Below are 11,725 nucleotides of genomic sequence, written 5' to 3'. Positions count from 1 at the left end.
GTGTAGCTCTGATTTTCCATACCACCACTCAGCCAACATTAACAGTGCAATCCTATGTATATCAGTGGGATTTGCTCACAGGTTACACATGCATAGCACTGCAGCCTAAGCAAGCCTTTGGCTGTTGACATTGGATTTGGAAAGTCCATTTGCCACACAAACAGAGCAGTCCCGGGTTTTAAAAAAGTAAAACAAAAAATGGGCAGCCACAGAGGACGGATTACAACTGTGCAAAGCATATGGGGTTATTCTCTAAGCATTTACTGTGTAAACATGATGTTCATGATTGGAGCTCATTCTCGTTCTGAGCAACCTTAGCCTATAACTGTAGATGTTGGTACCAAAAGTGCTGCTCGCTGTCATTAACATTGCCAGGCAGCAGCCCACCCAGGTTGTTATTTATTTAAAATATTTTTAGCTTACCCTTCATAAAACTGCCTAGGGCAGGGAAACAACAACTCCTTCTAACTAACTAAACAATACACACAATGAAATAATTTCTCTCTACCAGAAGAGCAAATGCAAAATACTTCCTGCATGGTTGGGTACAGCTAATTGCCTGTAACTGCAATCCTAACCCCACTTGCTTGTGTTATGAGTTGGGCGAGGTCATTCTAGATGATGTCCTGAGCCCCTTGGAATCCTCTATCTGTAGACGTAGAGTGTATGAGAGCAAGCTTGCCAAACTCATCCCTTTGTCTAGGCAATGGCATTGGCTGACTAGTTAAGAACCATAATCAACATAAGCACAAAATTGGCCCGGTGTCATAAAAACGGGTGGTCCTCCCTCCCCTTCCTCACAGCTAACAGCTAGGTAGGAGAACAAAAGTCAGAGAGTTGTGTGTGAGCAAGCTGGAAACCAAAGCTGTGACTAATGGAGAAGGAAGATCTGCCCGGGCGTTAATGCTCTGGGCCCTTCCATCTTATGTTCCAGTTATATACATGTGTAAAAAAAACCCTACGTCCTAAATACACCACAGCCTCTGTCAACCTTCATTCTAAGGAATCAGAACCCCTGGGATCTCTTGCAATACAGAGAATGGAGTGGCATGTACCACCAGGGCGTAAGCCCTACTGAGTTCAATAGAACTTGCTCCTGAACAGACATGAGGATTGTGGAGTACAACTATCAAAAACACAGGCACCTAACATAATAGAGCATTGAGGAAAGGAGGTCTTTTTATAGGACCTTTCCTCTCTTCATACTGTTTGTGTGCTATTACATGTTCAGGAATCTCTTACAATCCAGTTTCACAAGTATCTCACAGGGGTTGCTGTAAACAGTGCAATACGAAGTATGTTTGCTCAGAAATAAGCCCCAAGTTCAACATAATTCATTAGGTGCGTTTAGGATCACTGCCTGAATTTCTGAGCGTAACCTTTTCCAGAGAGTATGTGTGCTCATGGCAATTCCCCTCTGCAAATACAAGAACCAAATACAATCTTGGAAGGCGCTCGTGTCTTTCACCTAACATGTAGATACAACATGCATAAAAAGACAAGATCTTTTTGACTGGATAGTACTGTCTCCATTGGGAGGTACTTTTAATTACAGTATATACACAATTTCCCTCTTCAGCACTTTACATAGTGGCAGCTCCAGAGGAGAAAGGATCTTCCAAATGTACAAGGATTTAGCTGAACATCTACTGTATAGGGATTCGGGTTTTGCGAGCTGGGGAAAATTTTGTGAGCTGGACGGTATTTGGCTCCCTCTTGTGCTTTTTGCTTTTATGACACTTGCAATGTCCCAGCCTTCCTTCCCTGTGTTCCTTTGCCAGATGGCTATATGCTTCTTTAGTGAACGGCAGAGAAAAGAAGAGTCAAATTCACCTTTGGTGTAAAAGAGCATCACGAGCCATGTTATCAATACAGACTAATTCTCCATATAGATTTTCCTGGTAGTTTCTCAAAGCAGACTAAAAATCATGGTGTTTCCCATAGTCATACAGAGCCATAGCAGGGGACAAATGCAGTTTTGTCTATTCCAGGGCCCTTAACAGCTCTAGACAGGTCTGGGAATCCCTGTACACCATTTCCAGTGATATCATGAGTAATATTAACTTGCAAATGCCCTCTATAGGGAATAGATGCAGGCAGTTGAGAGAAGATGCATTTTCTTCCTGGGGGGAAAAAATCCCCATCATATTTAACTCCCTGCAAATGCTCTGGGCCTTTTGATTTTATTGTGCTGGTTAATTGCATATCAGGCCAGTCACATTCCTTTTCAATTGGAATCTTGATTGGAACCAATTCACACATGCAATTCATCACCATCACATATTTTGAGTGCCTAAATTTCAAATCGGAAACTCTTTTTTCCTGGAGACTTACTCTATAAACGAGAGGCAGGGTGGCTGGGTGGAGACCCATATCCAGCTCCTCAACAATTTCCCTTGAAATGACCTCCCAGCAAATCCCTTTAGTAAAACAGCACGTCCCTCCACATTTCTTTCAGCTCTGGATTAGCAGTCGGGAAAAGGCAAGGGGCAGAGCAATAGCCTTCCTTTAAAAGGCTAGAAGAGACAGCTGCCTGAAAACCCTGCAGAGCTCTTGCCAGTGTTGATAACTCTGGCCTGCATGAACCAATGATCAGATACTGAGACAGCTACTTATGTTGTTGAGACTCCCATCACTACCCATGAACATGGCCAACACTCAGGATGGTAGGAGCTGTAACCTTAGCAACAAGGGAGAGGGGTCCGTGGGCTAACCACCCCTGTGCTATAAAACTCATGGTATGAGAGATACAGCTCCAGTTTTGTTTAACTGTCGATGCACAAAAAGGACTAACGTGAAACAAATTGACCAACAGAGCCAGCTTTAATCCGGTGATACTTTACTATATACATCATGAAGAAATCTCTTGTTTCCAGGTCTCATTGTCAAACACAGAAAACAGCTTCAGCTGTCCACACTAAACTATGACATCACCTTCTATATAACAGGACCATTGAAGAAAGCTCTCAAGTGAGCAGGAACTTGCTGAGAATGATGGGTCGTTTTGACCAGAGAAAAAGGCTAGGAGGAAACAAAAACTTTCAGAAAGCAAAACCGCTCTATTAAGTAGTGTGTTGAAATCCTGAGGGAGACACTGAAAAGGTCACATATATAGACTAAAAAACCCACAAACTGCTAAACTGTTCTACTTTCAGCTTTTCCATTAGGCAGCAGCTGTCCTTTCACTGTTACTGTCAGTATGTTTCAGCTCACTTTATTGTCAGTGTAGAACTAGCCATTATGGTCAACATAGTACTTCTACCAAAAAACAAGCCTTGTGTAAAGTTTTCACTTTTCCTTATCGCCACTTGCCCTGTGCCATTTTACCACTTCTGTTGACCACTGATGTGGTGCAGGGGTCGGGAAACGGACGATACAACAACAACACAACACTACCAAGTGTGCATAAAATGTTACAAGCAGAGAACACAACAGAAGGTTGCCATTTTTGGTGGCAGCTCCTGTGCCGAACAGAAAATCTAGGTCTGCCCTCAAGAGATCAAAATAACCAGCTGCCTATCTCCAAGGTTCTCTGGGGACATTTCCCATCATTTTATTTACTTGTCTTGCAAACTCATAAATGTCTAAGGAGGATCCTATAATATCAATGTAAGTTGGGTATAGTAGAACCAGAACGTTTGGATACTGGCTCCTTAACATCTCGCATGCACGCTCACGTCTCCACTTCTCAGAGTTGTTGGACATTTCATGTGGCAATCTTTCTTTACGCAGAAAGCCATATAATTCTGCCAACAATCCTTCAACCTTATCTTTTGCACATCTTAACGGTCTGGAACCTGGTTTTGTGTTGTCACTCTTTAGATATATGGTGGTGACATCCTCATCTACAGCTGCGTAACTAGTAACACCACATTCTTTTAGAATCCTTTGGTAAAACTCGTCTCTAAATGTTTTCATGTAGCGATATGTATCGGTGTCAAGGGCAACAGTTAGTCCCTCCTCCTTGCTTTCATTTTGCACAAAATTATTTTTCAGCTCTGAGGATAATCCACTGTTTGCCTGTCTTGTACCAGGCCTGTGATCTGATGCTTTCAGATTTCTTGCAACATGTTGTTCTGAAAGGGAATGTTTTATGTCTAATAAGATATTCTTTTGGAGGGCACTGATGGCTAAAAATGAACCCTGTACACTTATTAGCCCGTTAGACTGTAACGGCCCAAAGCTCAAATTTGGGAACTTCTTCTTGAAGTCTTGCACCAGACTTTCCAAGTGGTATTTCTCTCCAAATGGGGACAAATTGAGGATGCATGTCACGCAGGTAAAAATCTAGAGAGAAAGAGAGAGAGAGAGATCATAACTGAAAGGCAACACTAGACTTTTAGGTTACAGGCACCTGTGTGCGTTTCTTTACACTGATGCCTTATTACACTTAAGACGAGCCCTGCTGGATCGGATGACTGCCCTATCTAGTCCAGAAGCACTGTTCTCACAGTGCCCAACTAGATGTCATGGGAAGCCCAAAACAAGAACCTAAGTGCTACAACCCTCTACCCACTTGTGGTTCCCAGGCATTCAGGGACAAACACTGCCTGACATCGGGAGGTAGAACATAGCCATTATGGTCAGTAGCCATTGATAAGCTACTCATCACTCCCATCGCTCAACTCCTCAGTTGCCCCTTCTCTGTGAAACATTAGACTGTAAGCTCTATGGAGAAGAGATCTACTGTTATCATTATTTACACAATGACATGAACATTCACTGTGCTGTATTGTTATCTCAGCTGAAATTTAACAAAGAGCAACGGTCCTGACAAAAAAGAGCTCCTTGGTGACACCTGCCACTTCACAACTTCCCCCACGCCCCCATTTCTCTCTCTCTCTATGTATGTGAATGTTTTTATTTAGCGTTAAGTCAGTTGGAGACCTTCAAGTGAGACGTGACTAACAAGTTTCACAAATAAATAAAATAAGCAACTGCAAGGCTGGAGATTCTAAGAAGAAGAAGAAAAGTCGAGCTGGGGTAACTTACACTTTTTCCATATGACGACACTTTCAAGGGATAACCCACAGGCAGTCTCTTGTCCTCTAGGCAGTGGTCGCCTTTCCTGAGAACATTTTCTGCATCTGAGAAGGAATTCAGATTTTGTCTTGTAGAAAGAAGTAAAAGTCAGAATGCTTTGTTGCCAACCCAATTCCTGGAATACCTTGATTTTGGGGGAGGAAGGGGGGGTCCCTCTCATTGGTAGTTTTCCTCTGGGATTCCTTCCCCCGCCCCCAGTGTTCGATACTTGTCTCCCGATACTTTTTTTGCACCACGCAAAAATTGTTCCGAGGAGAATGACGGCAGCCTGTCTCTTTAGAAGATTAATTGGCAGCAATTTTACTCCCCCCGAGGCTTAGCTGCAATTTTTTCATCTGCCAGGCAACGTACTATACGTTTCATTCTTGTGCGAGTAGATTAAAACACCCACGCAAATGCTCTCTCTCTCTAAAGCCTCGCTGCATTTATGTGTCTGACGAATGGCAGGCAACCTTATACACTGTGAGAGGTTTCAAACCCAGAGTACGCCGAGCCAGGACGTCAAGAACGTAGGAGTTTTACAGAGCAAGAATTCCGCTTTACGGTTAAGGACCCCAAATTCTAATTTCCTTCCTCTGACATTACCTCGTTCATCTTCAAACGTTACATATGCCACTCCTTTTGTTGATGTCGGGTAGGCAACATCCTCCACATCGCCACCCTTATTCTTTCCCTTTTGAAAATGAATCATTAATATGTCGGCCATGACGTCGTCACTTAGGAGGCCATCTGGAACACCGCAGACCACAATGGTTCTTTTTGGCTTGGCAGCTTGTGCGGTGGCCTATGAAGAAACGCAAGGGACACTGAAAGCGGCAGGTCTGCGCCCCACCCCCCTTCAGACTGTCACTAAGGAGGGGTTCAGTCAGATCCACGGCCAAATTTAAGTTTGCCCAATTAAAGTGGATGGAAGTGGTGTGGTGCAACAAACACACTCAAACACAAAGGGTGGGATTCAACATAGCTCTAAGGAGATTGCTCCATTGGTCCAAGCTTGCTTGACTGAACAATCAGTCCGTCACATGCTGGTCTGCAGGTTCTCCTGAACCCCCAAGCAAATTTGGGGGAGACTGTGGGATGAGGATGGGAGTCTTATTGTGCTATCAGGAGTCCTCGTCCGGGCTTTCGTTAATGGAACTAGGGAGGACTACATGCAATAAGGGTAGCGACAAACAGCTGTTCTAGAAAGTGTGGGATGACAATTGATTGATGAGAAGGCGTATAACCTCCATCCAAAGAAATCAGGATGAATGCTGCATAAACAGCAAGCGTATTCTTATTATTCATTTGATTCAATTCAGCCCCCACCTCTGTAAAGTGGCATAGCGATGCTTGTAAATTTGTGATGCCACAGTACTTAATTTTTTAAAAAAGAGGGGATTTTTACAGGCCTTTTAATACAGAAAGTACAAACTGCTGAGGAAATTGTATTGCTCGTATTGTTGACATGAAACGGATGTTGTGCTTCAAAGAAACATAAAATAAAACAAAATAATTAACACTCACTCCCGCTATAGACTTCATTCCACAAAATACCGAAACACAAGAGTCTCACTGTTCTGCACACATAAAATTTTCCTCAGAACTGCCTTTTGGCCTAATTCCTATTCAGAAACATTTTTTTTTTTTTTTTTGTTCTCATCAGTTCCAAAAAAACCAGTCCATAGGACTGAGCTCCAGCGCCAAGGGCCTTCTGGCGGTTCCCTCACTGCGAGAAGTGAAGTTTCAGGGAAACAGGCAGAGGGCCTTCTCAGTAGTGGCTCCTGCCCTGTGGAACGCCCTCCCATCAGATGTTTAGAAGACATCTGAAGGCAGCCCAGTTTAGGGAAGTTTTTTTTAAAAAATGACTGATGTTTTAATATCTTTTTAATCTTCTGTTGGAAGCCACCCAGGGTGCCTGGGGAAACCCAGCCAGATGGGCGGGGTATAAGTAATAAATTATTATTATTATTATTATTATTATTATTATTATTATTATAGTAACCATGAAACAGAATGGTCTCACTCTGCAAAAGTAGCACATAGTTTCAACACTGAATGAACTAATCCCTGGCTACTTTTCTAAAATGTGTACCTACCGGCTGCTTTTCTACCCAAAGGCATCAAACAAACCAATTGAAAACCATGATGAAATAAAACAGTCTTTAGAGATGATGAGTATGATGATGATAAAACTATGGTGATGAAGATCTCTCACGTTGGGTGTGGAGTTTCACGGCCTAGGCAACACTATAGGCCTTACTCTATAATAGAAAATTGTACCTCAGACACTAAATAGACACCAAATATTTGGTTGGTTTGCAAAGGGAAGTCAGATTATTATTATTATTATTATTATTATTATTATTATTATTACTTTAAAGGCAGTAAATCTCACCATTCCCCATCAGGAGTGACATGGCTTTAGTATGTATGGAGTAGCAGATCATTTTGCACATAATTTGGTGTGCCAGTGTTGAGACGATGATAGGAAGAACTGTCAATAATTGCTGACATCTTGCAACCTAAGCTAGCTTTGCATCAAATCTCTGTACAATGCACTTAATGTCTATTCCTTGAGTTACTGCTTCAGAAAGGAGACAGGGCAGCGCAGTTGTGCTACAGCCTGCAAGCACTGCTGTAGGAGGGTTCTCTTTTAAAAAAATATATTATAAAATGACAAGAAATCAGAACTATGATTACCATCACTGTCTCCTATTTCTAAAAGGAGTGAAGAAGCAGACTCAAACGGACAGCTCAGCAACCTTATCCGCAAACTTTTAATCCAAGACGACGCAAGGACTATTTTTAACACACTTCATGCTAAATATCCCTTTCTCCTAAAGGACTGCAGAATGAACCAAATCTTCTTTATCGTGTGCTTGCAGAATGCACAAAAAAGTATGCATTTCCTACAAAAGGGACACAAAACTTTTGATTCCGGAGTATGCTAAAGCTACCCAGTATTAGAAGCGCTAGGAAAGGAAGCTGATTTTTTTTTAATCACAGTTTTTTATGGGCATTTTCTTTCCATACCCTAAAACCCCCTCCTAGCTTTCCCTCTTCCCCCACTGCTGTTGTCTGGCAGCTGACAGAAGAAAATTAGGCTGCTTTTAATTTTTACCTCTCTGAGAAATATATTGATACCAGTCAGAAAACCAGGGTGTGGGGAGGGAGGCCAAAGTGAATGCTAGAAACGGCTGTAATCAATTGCTGTTGTTGTCATCCATCTGTCTCAAGAGACAATGGAGTCCGCTTCCAGGGGTGAAGTCAAGCCAGTGTGTTAGCAGCTTCAAAGTGACCTACCTGGGGCCACAGGTGAGAGCTGAGTGCAGGGTGGGAACCAAAGGTGGTCGGACCAACTGCCCCCACCAGAGGTACTACCCCTACCCATATATACCTTGGGTTTTCAAATAAAGCTAGCATATTCCACACATAGGTTTGTTTCTCCTGCAATATCTTGATGCCTGGCATGCAGGACTCCAGGGGTCTTCCAGCCTTTTACTGGCTTTCTTTTGAAAGTCTTCATGCCTCGGGGGCAGGGGAGCTGGCAGAAAAATTCCTTTCTCACCTCTCCATGTAGCTGATGTGCTTGGGCGCACAAGTTGAGCACAAAAAGTCTACAGTGGTACCTCTGGTTGCGAACGGGATCCATTCCGGAGGCCCGTTCACAACACGAAAAGAGCGCAACCCGCAGCGGCGCGTCTGCACATGCGCAGGTTGCGATTCGCCGCTTCTGCACATGCGCGTGATGTCATTTTGTGCTTCTGTGCATGCGCGAGCGGCAAAACCTGGAAGTAACCCTTTCCGGTACTTCTGGGTCGCTGCGGGACGTAACCTGAAAGAACGTAACATGAAGCGGACGTAACATGAGGTATGACTGTAATGCCAAGACCAGCAAACTCTCTCCCTCCCAACACCTCCTTGACCCTCCACCTCCATGCGGGGGCCCAGATGGCTCAATGACACGTTCTCTGCATCTCTGGCCCCATCCCTTACCTTGGGAATGATGAAAGGTAAAAGGAAAGAAGGAAGGAAAGGTGGACAGACAAACGGACGGAAGGACGGGAACCCCTTCGGATCATACCAGAGGACTCGGGTCAGCCATACTCAGATCTGGTAATCCTTAAAGTCAGAGAAGCCAGAGAGACAGGGAAAACTAGTCTGCCAGGCTTGACATACCCACCTTATCCACTCTCTCTCCAATAAGCAAGCAAAACTCTACAATGGAGTGCACATACATTCCAGTGCAAACTCTGACAAGATTTACTGCCACTAACCATCAAAACCTACGCAAGTGCAGGAATATATATGAAAAGCCCAAAAATAAGCCAGGGCACATTTGAGGCAAAATAAAAATAAAAAATCAAATCTATAGCCAGACTGGTTCTACATGTCAACACCTCTCCTCCTATTGCTATGCTTATCTTTTTAAAAAGTATATTTAAAAAACAAACAAAAAACCACCACTGGATACCCTCCTAAAATTGATGAATCTTTGAGCTGAAGAAAGAATGCAAAACAAGTTAAAGAGTGATGAGAAACACAGAAGGAAAGTTTTTGGAGCTTTCTTGAGGCAATGTAAATGAAGTGCAATAGCTCTTCAATGAGATATTCTAGGTGGAATGAAATGCCCTGCTTACCATATACTGTGCCCTCCAAACTTCCCATGTGGCAGCTCTAATCTTATAAAGAGGCATAAGCAGTAGCAGTTATCTGTAGCCAACAGTCACGCAGTAAAATTACCGTAGTATTAGCATTGCCATGCAGTTTGTCCTTTGGGTTACTTACACAGCTGGATAATGCAAATAATCCACTCTCTGCAGAGTTTGATCCAATATGCTGGAAACTTTTAAGATTGGTGTTAGTTTCTGGTTTCTGCTCTCTCTAAGTATACGTCTGCATTAGCTGTGCTTCATGGAATCTGTACCCATAAGTACCACAAGTAGCTTGTACCGTCCACACATCATCCTACATCCTTTCCCCACTTGCGTCCAACTCATTTTTGTGGAAAAGTACCTCAATGACTGGTAAAAAAAAAACTTATTTTTTGTTGTTGCTATTGTTAAATAATTGGGAGTCAGAAACCAATCTACTGAAAATCCCTGCAGATACTTATCTAGCTTCTGCACGCTCCTGCTCAAAGGGCCCTCATCTTATGTCCATAGTTTTATTGCAGTGCTTTCCAAGCCAACCTGGTACTGGAGATGGATATATCTTTTAAAACCTTTTTGGATAAGCCAAGGACAGAAATATATGCAATGGTCTTTTGATTCATCATGCTAGTGAAAAACCAAGCGATACTGATCACAAACAGTTGCTAAGGTAGCTAAAGGCGCCTATCAAATTACCAGAGGCAATGCATGAAACCAAAAGAGGCCCATTAAACAAAGTTTCCTGAGTGCACGTCATAAAAACATGGAGCTCAAGAACTCCTGGAAAAAATAAGTTTCTCAACAATCTAGGTTTAAAATTAGTTTATGCAGATGCAGATTATCACTCTACTGCGTCTAAGGTGTGATTTAAAAAAACCAAACCCAACATACTCCACCACTGGAGATCTCCCACTGGCGAACTAATGCCAGTGTAGTGGAAGAAGCAAAGATCACCAGTGTTGAAGTAATGATTCTTCAACATCCACTTCGTTGGACTTGTGCGGATGCCCGATTATCGTCTTCCAAAGCAACTACTCTATTCCGAACTTAAAAATGGAAAGCGTAATGGTCAACAAAAGAGGTTTAAAGACTCTTTCAAGGCAAATCTAAAAAAATGTAGTATAAACACTGAAAATTGGGAAACACGGGCACAGAACCTGTTTGGCCATTTGGTGTAACTACAGAGGAAGGGAAATATCGGAGGGCGCTAGAGACGCGACTACTCCACCCCGGGGAAACGCTCCTGGTTCGGCGTCTTTCCAAAGAGCCATCATCTCTAGGGAGCTTCAGAAGAACCAGCATTTGCTCCACGAATCCCCGTCAGCAAGGCAGATATAAAAAGGCAACGCTCGATCACTTGCCATAGTCGCGCAGATCTCGCCTCGCGAAGCGTTCCTCCTGGAAGAAGCGACGCTAAAACATTTGCTTTCGTTTCTGTCGAGTGTTTCCCAGAACACTTGGAAGGCGGGCTGGCAGAGTGCATGCTGGGAAGTGTAGTTCGTTCCAGTTAGACGAGAGAGGCATTACGCAACTTTGTCTAGGCGGGGCAGAGAGGCGTCGAGAAGCCCTCGCTCGCTTTTTTGTATTAAATGAGGGAACCGAAGGGTCTCGTGCTTTCGTTGAAAGGAAAAGAAGAGACGAGGGAAGCATTCGTTGCCTATCGGCGTCTTCTTTTGATTTATAAATGTGAATAAATGAATAAACTTCATTTAATTCTCATTTTAATCTTCCAAGAGCTGGTTAGCTCATGCTGCTGATAACACGCAAGGATGCAGATTTCTGTCCCCGTATGGTACAGCTGCATATTCCTGCATTGCAGGGGGTTGGATAGAAGATCCTGTGTTGATCCCTTCCAACTCTGCAATTCTAGGGTATTTTTGCAGTCTCGCCTAGTCTGTCAGGAAGAAATCCAAGCAGCCAAGCTTTTTCCATTACTGCATGCACAGAAAAGTTCTTAAAATACTTCACTGCATGACCCATTTCTGTTCCACATCTTTTAATTCGAGGTGGGAGGTGGGCATCAGTTTAACATATCCCAGTAATTCTCT

General features: G+C 43.1%; 1 protein-coding gene across 1 annotated transcript; it reads right to left on the bottom strand.

Moving 5' to 3' along the window:
* Positions 1-2,804: 2,804 nt before the first annotated feature.
* Positions 2,805-11,132, bottom strand: RBM43 (RNA binding motif protein 43). The gene is made up of 4 exons (XM_083414203.1): positions 11,039-11,132; positions 5,629-5,827; positions 4,993-5,087; positions 2,805-4,287 (listed from the first exon to the last, which is right to left on the bottom strand). Exons 1-4 carry the CDS (start codon positions 11,039-11,041, stop codon positions 3,517-3,519), a joined length of 1,068 nt encoding a protein of 355 aa, XP_083270329.1. The 5' UTR covers positions 11,042-11,132; the 3' UTR covers positions 2,805-3,516.
* Between the last annotated feature and the right edge of the window lie 593 nt (positions 11,133-11,725).

The sequence above is a fragment of the Podarcis tiliguerta genome (genome assembly GCF_965153285.1).
Source record: "Podarcis tiliguerta genome assembly, chromosome: 1".
NCBI classification, from domain to species: Eukaryota; Metazoa; Chordata; class Lepidosauria; order Squamata; family Lacertidae; genus Podarcis; species Podarcis tiliguerta.
Note: the sequence above shows the minus strand (reverse complement) of the source record. Positions and strands in the feature narration are given on the sequence as shown.